The 13,210-nt window shown below is 38.4% G+C and overlaps 1 protein-coding gene across 2 annotated transcripts; it reads right to left on the bottom strand.

Annotated features, from left to right (window-relative positions):
* Positions 1 to 73: 73 nt before the first annotated feature.
* Positions 74 to 12,468, bottom strand: GLB1L (galactosidase beta 1 like). Of its 2 annotated transcripts, XM_007419800.4 has the most exons (16): positions 12,330 to 12,468; positions 10,787 to 10,959; positions 10,041 to 10,191; positions 9,616 to 9,676; positions 9,306 to 9,400; positions 6,169 to 6,349; positions 6,023 to 6,081; positions 5,016 to 5,137; positions 4,498 to 4,538; positions 4,235 to 4,353; positions 2,954 to 3,028; positions 2,418 to 2,507; positions 2,132 to 2,245; positions 1,856 to 1,987; positions 1,143 to 1,349; positions 74 to 407 (listed from the first exon to the last, which is right to left on the bottom strand). In XM_007419800.4, exons 1-16 carry the CDS (start codon positions 12,381 to 12,383, stop codon positions 189 to 191), a joined length of 1,893 nt encoding a protein of 630 aa, XP_007419862.1. In that variant the 5' UTR covers positions 12,384 to 12,468; the 3' UTR covers positions 74 to 188. The 2 variants fall into 2 exon arrangements, with proteins under 2 accessions (XP_007419862.1, XP_088002492.1); XM_088146366.1 differs by having other exon boundaries at positions 6,023 to 6,349.
* Positions 12,469 to 13,210: the final 742 nt, after the last annotated feature.

The following is a 13,210-nucleotide window of genomic DNA, read 5'->3' as shown; positions in this document are numbered from 1 at the left end:
TATACAGCATCAGCTACAACTAATACTCCAGTGAAAGACATGAACACCAAATAACTGCAGTTTACTTGGGCTGTTCATTAGAGCTTAAGTTGTCGTCTGATACTTTATTCATTTGATTCTTACAAGGCAGTGATTTCAAATACATTTCTTCTTACACCATGGGTCTCACAGTTGGATAGTACTTCTGGTTATTTCATGTCTTTGTGAGTGAAGGTAGAAGTACCATTGAGAAGGGGCCGGTCAAGAAAAAGTACCTTTGGATTTGATGGTGCATTCTGTAGTTCCAGCACTACAACAGTATTGAGGACTGAGGTACTGAGGAGCACGCCAGGCACAAAGAGGGTTTTCTGGGGTCCACGAACTGGCCAGAAACGGCCCAGGTTAAAACCATTGATCCAGATCTGGCCCTAGTTAAAAAGATAAGAGTGATTTTTACCAAGTAATACTTCATCTTGATTTGGACACCCCAAGAAACTACTGCACTGATTTCATATTTTATTATCTACCCCAAAGCCAGGAAGATCATTGACAGCAAGAGAAAGTTTACTAGTACAAGGCTTAGAAATTAATTCTATATGTGTGTAGACTGCAATCCTGACTATGACTTGAATGCATAGGAAGACATAAATTAAGATGGTAAAGAGAGATTTTTCTTCTTTGTTCATGTAAGTATTATGTAATTTAAAATGCTGAATGCATTTTAAAAACATCTGTAGGGGCAACTGGCAAACATATAAATGTTTTACATAGTGCTAAAACCAGTAAATATTTATGTTATGAACCTTGTAATACAGTGTATTTCTATAATGTAATCTATTTAGCTAAATTACATAAAATTTAATTTTTTTGGAGGGGGGGCATCTTGCAATATTTTGTTTTCCCTGTTCCCCATCTTGATTTTAATGGCCATCTAATTTTAATAATATTAAAAAATAGTGAATAAAGGCAAACCTTTTACTTATAAATTAATTCTTGAACTGTCTATAATTACACAGTGCTTAAAGGATAAATGTAGTAAAAGAGCTGCAGCTAGCAGTTTGGATGACAGAAGGTGCATTCCCAAAGCAATGAGATGAGGCAAATAAATCACCTTGCTGCCTAATGGAAGATAAAATTGTATTCAGACTTCAGGATTGCTGTACCTTGCTCCACCCTGGAAACTTCACATAGGTGTCCTGGTTGATACCAGGTGTTTTGAAGACTCCAGTATAAAAAGTAGGTCCTGTAGTCTTATTGCTTGGTGGGACATATGGAGGCCATTCATGGGCCACAGCTGAATCAATATCAAGAGGATAGATAAGCCAGTCGCTGAGAATGGTAGAACCCAAAGTAACATTGTAGATCAGACCCTGGGCAAAAAAGAGAAAAGTGCACTGAGAGTGTGAGAAGAATAGCACGCACCTAGCTTTTAATTTGTAACCCTATTGTGAGAAAAGGGTTGGGTTCTGCTGATTGGCTTAACTATCAGCCACTGCCTGCAAGGACCCAGTCTTTTTCTCACAGCAGGGTTCTTTAAAGGATTCTTAAAGGTGGAAGAAAACTGTTCAAGTAGCTGATAAAAGTTACATCAGAACTTGCCATGATTAAAAGTGAGCTCATTCTGCTTTTGCTTTACAGCCCATTTTTACAAGATTGCCTAATATTCCAAGTCTCAGAAAATATCCCCAATTCTTTCAGGTTACTTCAGTTGCTACTTATTACCTGGAAACTGCTTACTGTCCTGGAAAATGTTTAGCTTAGCTTAGAAGTGTGACACTTTAGCCCTCTATCCATCCCAATCCAGCATACCTCTACAAATAAGAGTGTAAGCTTTACTCTTTACCACTATTTCACCAGCAGTGCTCCCCGGCAGTACCTTAAAGTCACTGTTATTTGCTCCAAAATTGATATGACCCATGTTCTCCACCAGCAAGTCCAATGAGTCTCCTAGCTGGCCAGTTATATTGACACCATTCACTCTGTCTCGTTCTAGTGTACCTTTATATTCCTCAAGGGAGAAGAAATAAAGGATTAGCAATTACTGTAACCTATATCACTCAGCAGCCTCAAGCAACCACTATGAGAGCTGGGGACATTTTGCCCCGGCAGTCAAATGCCTGGATCATAGGAATGTCTCCACTTTCCAGCTTACTCCATTGAGCAAAACATAGGCAAGGTCATGGACCCCATTTTCAAGGACAGAGAGCGAAACAGGCTGCAGGATGTCATCTGGAAGAACAGTCCGGTACAGCATAAAGCCATGGGTCTGGAATATAAAATGGAAGGTAATGCAAATGTGGACTGCAATCCAAACACCAAACAGGCAAGAGCTAAAGAGAATGTTTTTTTTCAGCTTCTCTGGGTTTTCTTGAATTTTCTAGTGGAGCTACTCTTAGCGTCCCCTTTTTGCTGCCACAGATTCTTGTTTCACTTCTTACCTGCTTCAGTGCCTCAAAAGTAAGGGGGAAGGAAGAATGGAATGGCAGGGAAGGCGAAAGAAGACTTAGAATATCCAAAAAGGCCACACGCTGTAGGAAAAAACTGAAATTGTATTTATGCTATTTAAAAAGCAAGGTGCAAAAAAGTATATTTCTGTAAGTCATTTCCATTAAAAATATTAAATACTACTACACATTAAACATATAGCAACATTAAAACAAGCAGAAAGATAACCAACTCATTTATAAAATGCTTTACCATATAAACATAGCACCATTTAAAAATGAGAAAAATGGATCTGCTGAATTCCTGGTGTGGGCATGGGGCACAACATCTCAACTTTGGTGCCATCAATATAGCTAGACATGCAAAGTGTTTTATATACCAACATCTCTTTTCTATTCCAAAATCATCTATTTCAGTGCCTTTGAGTTCCACCCTATAACCTAGGAGGGAACATGTAAGATTACAGGAATAGCTTATCCACCTGCCAGTTCATGAACATCTGATAGAATATCTTCCAACTCTAACTTACCTGTGGCAAAGATACATAGCCATATGAAAATTTGGGAGTGGGGGGTGGTATTGGTCCTGCAGGCACTACCTGAAACTGCAAATTTATAAAAGGATGTCAAAAGAGGGTGACTGGAGGCCAAACTTAACATCAATTTCAGCTGATGACATCACATTCAGCAACTGAAGCACAGCAAGAATAAACTAGTTACTTTGCTTTAACCTAGCTCCTGTCAGAGAAAATTTTAAAAACTGAAGGAAGAGAACTTTTTAAGCAATTCAGAACAGACAGATAAAAACTGAAGACTAAATGTCTTGTTTCTCCTTCTTTGCTTATCTTCAAGCAGTGTTTCTCAACAACTTTAAGATGTGTGGACAATGCTGGCTGGAGAATTCTGGGAGTTGAAGTCCACACATCTTAAAGTTGCTGAGGTTGAGAATCATTGTCTCAAAGTACACTGGCAGATTCCCAAAGAATGCATCTTTAAGGGAATGATCCCTATTGAATTCCGTAGCATTTCTGAGTAAAAATGCAAAGCTTCTCTTTGTCTCATATGCACTCATACAATATATACTACCCTGATTAGCACATCACACTAAGTTTGGTTCCTTTTGACTTAGTACAATGAGTGATCCACTAACAAACTATGGCTGGAAAAAATCCTGACAGATATGTGGAATCCTTGGTGCTCTCTGAGCTTGGTTGTTGCTTGCAATCATTTCATTACCCAACTAGGTAACATCATCAGTGCTAGTGAGTGTGGGGTTTGCTCCCTGTTTATATACAGTAGCGTGCTTTGCTACCTTGGTGGGGGTGTGTTTTTCTTCTTGGTAGTTCCTTGATTACGGCATTGTTTTCTGCTTGATTGTTTGGCTTGTGTTAATCCCTGCTCATCTGGCTATAGGCTTTTGGAGAGGATGTGTTCTGGTCTTTTTGTTTCCTTCTTAACTTTTTTATTGTCTCTTTTGAATGATGTGCAAATATAATTTATTTCTATTTGTCTACTGATGGCTGATTTGTCTGAATGCCAAGCTTCCAGGAATTCCCTAGTGAATCCATTTACCCCATTTACACAGGAACCATGAACAGAACTTACCTCTTGCTTATGAAACTTACTGTCAGTAATTTACTCAAATGTGTTCAGATTAAATTTAAAACTTTAAGATGATATTCTGTCCTGGCTGTGACTGCATATGAGCAGCAGCAAAAGAGTAGGCTATTAATAAAATAAATAGTTCCTTTCAATCAGTATAAAAAGCAGCATTGCTTCTCAGTGTACTGCCAAGAGTGCTGAGTTGTTACCTTGCCAATGATGGTTCGGATGGCATAGAGCTTTTCTGTAGGGTCTCCAGCTTCTGAGAGAGGTGCATCATAGTCATAGCTAGTAACAATAGGGAAGTAGTTGTCCTTGTAATCAGCACCTGAGCAGAGAAATCTATGAGAACAAAACAGGCTTCTGGATGTCTAACTGCCCCATCCCCAACTAGGTACTTCTGTTCTCCAGCCAGAAGCTAGGTCTCACAATGTTTGACTGAGACAGCAACCCAAAGGAGCCAGAAACTCACCACTCCAGTAACCAAAGTTGGTGCCACCCTGGAACATATACCTAGAAAAAGATCAGGCAGCACAGTAAGAATTTACCTTCCATCCAAGTACTGAGACAATGACAGAAAGTGGAATAGGGAAAAATGGACAGGTGCTACACAGGAATGGAGAACAGCTCTACAGTTGGACTGGATTTGCACACTAGTTAAGCCATAATGTGGCTTGTCTGGTTTTTGCTTAGAATGGTGTGTGAATCCAGCCAGCCAGTCATGTAAAGTAAAATAAATGGAGAGCCCAGGGTAGTCTCAAATATGCTCCAGTCTCACATCTTCTGTAGGAAAATTTTTATCAGCTAAGGAAATCAATAAAGATAGGAAGATTGCACACACACAGAAAACATCTAATGTACAAAATACCCATACAGAGTAAGATGAAGCTGAGAGCCATGACTTGTATCTTAGACATACTCCATTTCTTTTTATAATCAATTCTATTGCTTGTGTCCCACTGCCACTCTCCCATATAGTCTCACGGTTACATGTTGACGTTGGCTCCCAATTCTAGCATCTTCTGTAGGCCCTGAGTCACAACTGCAGTACTTTTTGTGGAGTGTGGCTCGCCCCAATAATCCAGCCAACCTGTGTAATATTCAGAATTCACCTAGGTGAAAAGCAGAATTAAGACTTTTATGGAATAGTAGTAAAGCTGTTTTCAACACCTGAAACAGAATAATAGGATATATCAATTTGTTCCAACCCAAATATTAAAATAAATAGTCAGACCATAAGAATAGATTAATCGATACATTATGATTTATGGTCCATTGACCCAAGTATTACAACAATATTACCCAAGCTGTGTATTATGATCAGCTGGGGAGGCTCTGGTCACAATCTCGCTTTTGTGTCCAAAAGTAAGGCGTGCCCCAATCAGGGAACATACTATACTCCAAGGGAAGTACCTCTGGCCACTATGCTGTCTACTTTAAAATGGTAATTTAATACGTATTTGTTTGGCTATCTGTAGAGAAACAACTGTTAGGAGCCTTTTAAATGAATTATTTATTCATTTTGTTTTTATTGTATTTATTTTATTGTTTTTCTGTACATCACTCTGGCTTCCCTTGGAAAAATGAGTGAAATAAAATATTGTAAAGTACTTCTAAAACTCCTAATTAAGCTCTCAGAAATTCTTATAAACAAAGATGAATCTTGAGATCTACAGGTCTGGCATCACTCAAGACAGGCAAGAGAAGCTCATAGCCTGCCAGAGACTCTTGAAAACATTGGACTGTCATTTCTGTGGCTTTAGCACCAACTAACCACAGAGGCAAATAAGGATTTAACACTCATTAATACTTTTGATTCTGTTTCCTTAGCAACTCCCTGGAAGTTGCTAAGGAAAGAGCAAAATAATCAAGCAGACCAGATGAGAGACAGAAAAAAGTCAGCATATAAAGCAAAGAGAAATGGGTGCTCAGAAAAAATAAGCACCACAAAGCCATAGGTTGCTTCCTTCCTACATGGCAAGGCCAGATGCTCTCACCAGTGGCCCTCTTGGCTCAACCAGACGCTGTTGTTCAAATGCCCGTGTCTCATTTATTTCTGTAAGAGGACAAAGAACAGAAGTCAAAGGATCCTTCCTTTCCAGCTTGTATAAATTCTGTGACAGATCACTGAGCTTTGCACTACCTGGTCCAAAGTCCACAGTGGCATATAAATCCTGCAGGGTCCCACATCGCAGCTCAGATTCTTTGAGGCCATCAGTTGTGAAGAGCACAACTTCTTTGCCCAAATACAAACGGAAGACAGCCAGGAGGTGACGCATATAGTCATAGTCACATGCATAATAGCTCCCATATTCATTCTCCACCTGCCTAGAGAACAGTAGGGAATTAAAAGATGGTGACTCTGAGCCCTTCATTTGCCAAAGGATTAGATTTTAATAAGACAAATGCGTGTACCTCATTTGTCAAATACTGCACATGTAGCAGCTTATACAGCCCATTTGTCCCATATGTTGGTTTCCCAAGTAGATGCAGCTGAGCTAGTTGTGAAGGAAGCAGTTTGCTCTTCCTGAAAGTCCCAAGCTCTGTATCAGTTAGAAGGGTGCTAAAAATGTCTTTGTTGTTTGACAGTGAAAGGCAGCAAATATGTAAGATTTTGGATACTGGACAACATGATTTTAAGATCCAACCGGATTCAGCTAAACAGAAATTTGTGAATGGATTCCAGAATTCAGTTTCTATAGCCACTTGCCCTGATCTCTGTCTTTTCCAAAAATACTGTTATTTAGGGCTCATGTGTTTTAATGAAAGCAAAAAACTTGCACTCCCTGCTATATTCAACCACATGGCTATTGCAAAGTAGATATAACACATAGAGTTTTTGTACTTTGAATGTATTTGTATTCATGAAGCACCAAGTATTGTGCACAACTTGAAGGAGATTTTACTTTGTATATTCTGCAGCTCCTAGCTGACCATGCTCACTTCCAAAAAATTAAGCAGAGTTGGTAATTGGAGACCTCTAGGAAATTCCAGGCCTATGGACTAGATCAAGAAGGCAAAATAACTAAAATAAAAGCCAAGCAGACAAGGGCAACCACTTCTGTATTATTGCCAAGAAAACTATATGGATTATTTCCACGATGTCACCAGGAATTAAACTCAACTCCAAAGAGGCTTTATCTACAAATATAATAAGTATTATGGTTTTTTAAGTTATGCTTCATGATTACAGTTCTATTTTTCTAATTTTTCTACTAATACTTTTACTTATTTTAGGATAAAGATTTAAAATGTTCCTACATTTGTCCCTGATGAAGTTCTATGTTTGGGCTAAAACATGTAGGCTTGTCACAATTAAATATCATTTTAGACTTTTTTTTTTTACTGCTGTCTCAATATATTTTTTTGCATTCTGTAACTTTTTATTCTTTCTTCTTCACTTGAAAGTTGTAGTGCAGCACATTTGAAAGGTGTCAGTTTGCAAAAGGCTGATTTAGGATACAGTGGTGCCTAAATGTTTGTGAACTCTTTTAAATTTTCAATAAATTTTCTCCAAAAATATGACCTAAAACATGACCTGTTCACCACACATCCTAAAACTAGATAAAGATGAAGATAAAAATGAATCAAATCAACAACTGTTTTTTAGAGGTCCTCAGAAATCTTTGTTCCAGCCATGACACACTTCCACATACCTGTGTTGTAAAGATCAGACTTTGATAATGAATACCCAGAATTCTGTTCTTTAAATAATGAAGGACCTCCCACACTCACACCTGATTATCATCCCATTGACTGAAACACCTGACTCTGATTTTCCCTTCAAATGAACTGATAATCCTAGAGGTTCACATACTTTTGCCACACTCAAATATGTAGCTTTGGATCATTTTCCTCAATAAATCAATGAACAAGTATATATAATGTTTTTAACTCATTTGTTTAATTGGGTTCTCTTTATCTAGTTTTAGGATTTGTGTAGAGAACAGATCACATTTTAGGTAATATATTTGCAGTAATATTGAAAATTCACAAGGGTTTACAAACTTTTAAGCAGCATTGTATATGAATCCCACTTGGTATCCTCTTATGCTCCAGCTGCAGCCTGTTGTGGTGGTAAAAGATATTCCCACAACCTACCTAAGACTCACCCCTTTTGCTGAGTCCCCTAACCAATTCCAACCTCGCCGACCCCCCCCCCACACACATATACACAAGGACCATGTAGCTGGGGGGAGGTACCTTTGATCACCACATTATCAATGTTCTTGAATTTTTGCTTTTTATCATAGTATTTTCTAAAGCATGTTGCCAATATCAGAAATAGAAATTGCTGCCCACAAAAACTTCTTCTGTGTCTACCATAAATTTGCTACAATAAGGACTTTCTATGGAAAGAAAGGCATTCTCTTAATATTTAGGGTAGCCTTGATTGAAGCTGTTATTCATCAATTCATCAATAAATATAATATTTCGACATCATTCAGATGCTGCCACTGGAATGCCATTTGGTAGGCTGGTCCTCCAACATGACAGCAAGCACATTAAGAGTAGTCATTCTGTATTTTTTAAAAATTTCATTGACTTGGATACTGTAAACACACATGCACCAGTTCAATTACTTCAACTTGCATTTCCTTAAATAGGTACAATATATGAATGTATGAATTCTTCAATGGATGAATCTTATCTTGGAGACTGCACAACAGGGGTGGGGAACTAGAGCCCTTCAGATGGCAGTGAACTCCCAGCTCTCATTAACTTCAGCAAGAACTGCTAATATTTAGGGATAGTAGAAAGTAGGGCCAACTAAGGCCAAGTAGGGACCAGCCTAGGGGTGCCAAATTTTAGGGGGTGCCAAAATGGAAAAAAATTCCCCAAAACATAAAAAAGCGAAAAGCAGTAAGGGTGCACTTTGTGAGCCAGCGTGCCCAGTTGAGGGTTAAATATCATTTCACAGAATTGTTGCCATATGACAACAACAGGTGATGTAATTAAAATTACTTACTGTGTAAATAGGGTGGAAATGTCTAAGAAAATTTTTTTTCTGGGTCTGAAAATCCTAAGTGTAAAACTCCAAAACTTGAGGGAAAAAAGGGTGCCTGTTTGAATTTCCTAACAAAATTGAAAGATGAGCTAAACCATCTGGGGGCACCAGAATATGACTTTGTCTAGGGTGCCAAAATGCCTAGAGCCAGCCCTGCTGGAAAGCTTGTGCTCAATAACCCTGGGGGAGACATCCATTGTCCTATTTCTGTCCTAACGGCTCAATTAAGGACTGAGGGAAAAAATATCTGAAATGGTTTATGCTTCACGCACCTGGATACTGATGATGTTGCCTCCATTATGGTAAAGACGGGGTTTTATCTTGGGTAGCAGGACATTCAGCCATTTGTTGACAGCTTGCAGAAAACCTGAGAGCAGAAAGCAACTTGCTGAGCTAAAAAGTGAGGCTTCTCTGCTCAATTTCCCAGCAGTACTAAGATAAGAGCTGGCGATTATGATGCTATATACGGAGGAGAGTTCTGGAAGAGCACTTGGATCTTTGTATTAAGCTCACATAAGCGCTTTACTTCTGCAGAAGGTAGAGGAAATTCTGTCTTCTTTCTGATTCAGCTTTCCCTCTTACCTGGATCAGATGTACGCAGAATAATATCTGGTTCTGCCAACAGCCAAGATGGAAGGCCACCCTAGGAAAGAAGATATCAAAGTAACCCAATTTTGCAAATAAGGTCAAAGAAGTTATTTATGCTCTCCTCCAGTCAGTAAAAACTGGAGAACTGTCAAAAGATGAGAATTCAAAACTGCAAAAATAGGTCTGATATTAATTATTGCAAAGTGGTTGTTTGAGTCATGAGATGAAACATTAGCATCCATGTATAACTATAAAGCAAGAAAAATACAAGATTTAAAAATGAAAAAAATGGGTCAGAGATACAACAGGAAAATAAGGGAAAGATAGCATGTCAAATTATTAACTGCTTAAGATGAGTTGTGGAGCATTCAGATGCTGAAAATAATAACAACTTATCTGAATCTCTGTATAGCCCTCACCATATCCCATTCAGCACAGATGTAGGGTCCAGGGCGCAATATCACCAATAGCCCTAATTGGGCCACTAAGTCCAAGAATCCTTCCAAGTCTCTGTCCTCGGAAAAGTTGTAAATCCCAGGCAGCGGTTCATGGTAGTTCCATGGGACATAACTGAGGAATTAAAATACACATTTCAGTCCAGAACAGATTTCTGAGACCGAAAAGAATTACTGTACTCATGGATAAACACAAAACCATGTTTATGTTGTGGCACTAAATCCTAAACAATATATTTTTTGTAGTTCAAGTATATCTTTCAATTTCTGTTTCTCAGCTCAGATTGACAGCAAATTCAAACATAACTGATAGCAAGCAGGGAACATTAACAGACATTTTCTCCCCTAGTCTTAAGTTGGAATGATGAGCAGAGATGATTATCCTAATTGTAGCAGAAAGGTGGGCAGTAATTAAACATGCTGTTTTATATACACACATACATATAGATAGTTAGTGTTGTGCAGACATATGTGCACATGTTGTTCATTTTGGCCAAAAGCACAAGGTCATGTATATCCTGATGAGACCTTATGATTGAACAAAATACTTTCATTACTTGGGTCAGATCCATTTTTATTAAGCATGAGTTCCTTTGCTCCCAGTGTTGGCTATAGTCTAAAATATGGACCCTTTGCTTAGAAAGTTGGAGCATTTATGATCAGTTTCTGTTGCAGTATGTCCCAGCTTGGAGTCACTTCTGATCACTTACATTTGTACAGCGTTGAGGCCGCTCATGTACATCTTGAGGAGCCGGTCCTTCCAATAAGCTGGTGGGATACGGAAGTAATGGATACTGCCTGAGATATAACGAAACTGAACTCCATCCTTCAGGAAGCAGTTATTTTCATAATCAATGCTGAAAGAACTAACTGCTGCAGTGGCCTGATATCCAGAAAAAGAGAGGGAAGCTTAATATTATCATTTGCCATACAACCACAATGCTACTTTATCTCTTTTTAGATGGATCAAATTAGGACCTCCACTCCTTGCTCCTATAATATGGTTAATGCTGACTAGGTCCTTCATATATTTCTGCTATTGCTGCTTTGCATAGGAGCTTTCAGACTTATGGATACTTAGTATAAAACAATACAGTGTTTCAGCATGGAAGGACATTACAGTACAGGTAGTCCTTGACTTACAACCACAATAGGGATTAGAAAATTCATCATTAAGCGGTGTGGTCATTAAGCAAGGCATTACATGACTGTACCCGATTTTATGACATTTTTATGGCAGTCATTAAGCGAATCACCATGGTTGTTAAGTGAGTCATGTAGTTGTTAAGCAAATCATAGTTTCCCATTGATTTTGCTTGTTGGAAGCAGGCTAGGAAGGTTGCAAATGGCGATCATGTGACACTGAGATGCTGTAACCATCATAAATACATGCCAGTTGCCAAGTGCCCGAATTCTGATCACGAGATCATGGGGATGCTGTGATGGTTGTAAGTGTGAAACTGGTCACAAGTCACTTTTTTCAGTGGTCATAACTTCAAACAGTAGCTAAACAAATAGTTGTAAGTTGAGGACTACCTTCACTGCACACTTTCCTGAAGTTAGTCTAGTATACCTAGACATGTCACATAATGCATCTCAAAGTACTCTCACATCTCATGCTCATTGCTACTCCAAATCTTGCAAGTTCAAATCTAATGTCCCAATCACAATTTATACCTGAGGTTTAGGTCTGCCCCTCACTTACCCACTTAGACGTTTTCTAGGTTAAGAGCCTATGTAAGACCTTTTCCTGAGTCATACTGTAGAGTCATGCATCTCTTTATCTCCAGTGCTATGGTTACTCTCTATCTGCATTTACAAACATTTTCATCCAGCCAGTCACACAAGCTTTTGACAAATAAATTATCAGTCTGCTCTGAGTCTAAAATTATTTGAACTATATAGTGTTCTTTGCTGTGGCCTGAATCATATGGCTGAGGATATATAGTTGTTGAGAATTTTAAATAAGCAGAACAGATTATGCTCCATATTTAAGAATTCCACGATAATTACATCACATAGGAGCTTAATTCAGAGGCAGGGTAGTCAGCTCACTAATTATAAACAGAACATTATGAAAGGATGAGGGAGAAGTGCCAAAAAGATTTAAAGAAAAACCTGGACTGTGAGAATAAGTGGAAGATTAGAAAGCAAATAGAAAAATCCCTTATATTTGCTTTAAAAAGTTGGAAGAAATCATTTCAGCATTTTTCCCCAATAAAATCCTTCCCCAATTGTTTTTATATTGCTTACCTGAAACTGTAAGCCCCCCAAAGCTACCATGAGAATATACAGCCACAGCCCCATCTGTCTGACCGTAACTTCAGCCTGGAACAAGAAGCTGTAAGAAGATATCACATGACAATCTGGTGGGCAGGCCCTGGTGCTTCTTCCAAAGTAGGGGGTGGTCCCTCCTATGAGATGGGAGGGGAGAAGGAAAGGCAGCAATTTGTAATGAACTATATCCAAAGCCACGGTCAAATCAGAGGATAATACTATGATGCACCAAGTTCCTTCTGAATGCAAAGAATGAACACAGGGAATTGGAACAGAGAGCTCATTTTCCATTATCAAATTTATAGATTATGCTAAATATACATTTCCTCAAACTAAGAGGAAAATGATAGATAATGACAGAACATAGTTATCTGTGAGATGAAAGTGGAAAGAGATATACTTAACCTATTATTGCATTGTATAATTGTCACTGAATCAAAAGCACCAATTATTTTTAAATAATAAATTGTACACACAGGATTTACTGATTTTTAAAATTTTCCCTTACAGATACTCATGCACTTTTTGTAGATCTAATAAATATTGAAATGATCAGAACCAAATGTGGTGATTACGGAACAAGCTAATACACATCTACCCTGAGAGACCAAAAGACTCCATAAGAATATCAAGTTTTTAAATTTTTAAATACTGTGTGCGGCTATCACATTATATAATTATATAATATTCTTGCTTTCCATGCATAGTACAAATCTGTTTTTATTTATATCCACCTTATTGCAACTTGTTTGTCATTGGAAGACCCCTCTATTCACCAGACCCGTACAATCACTGTGTCCATTTAGCAACAGGAACCCATGCAGAGACCCAAGGTGACCAGTGCATAATGTCCCAGC

Source organism: Python bivittatus, unplaced genomic scaffold (genome assembly GCF_059951505.1).
Source record: "Python bivittatus isolate LINGU-HERP-01145 unplaced genomic scaffold, Pbiv_v1 ctg000480_np1212, whole genome shotgun sequence".
NCBI classification, from domain to species: Eukaryota; Metazoa; Chordata; class Lepidosauria; order Squamata; family Pythonidae; genus Python; species Python bivittatus.
This window is presented reverse-complemented; position numbering and strand designations above follow the sequence as displayed.

What these genes read in the sequence shown, in the direction of transcription:
- GLB1L (XM_088146366.1), bottom strand. Translation starts at nt 12,383, where the DNA reads ATGGGGCTGTGGCTGTATATTCTCATGGTAGCTTTGGGGGGCTTACAG. An exon ending in TGGGGGGCTTACAGTTTCAG is followed by an intron (nt 10,960 to 12,329) that starts GTAAGCAATATA and finishes TCTGGATATCAG; the next exon opens with GCCACTGCAGCAGTTAGTTC. An exon ending in TCTGCGTACATCTGATCCAG is followed by an intron (nt 9,401 to 9,615) that starts GTAAGAGGGAAA and finishes TTCTGCTCTCAG; the next exon opens with GTTTTCTGCAAGCTGTCAAC.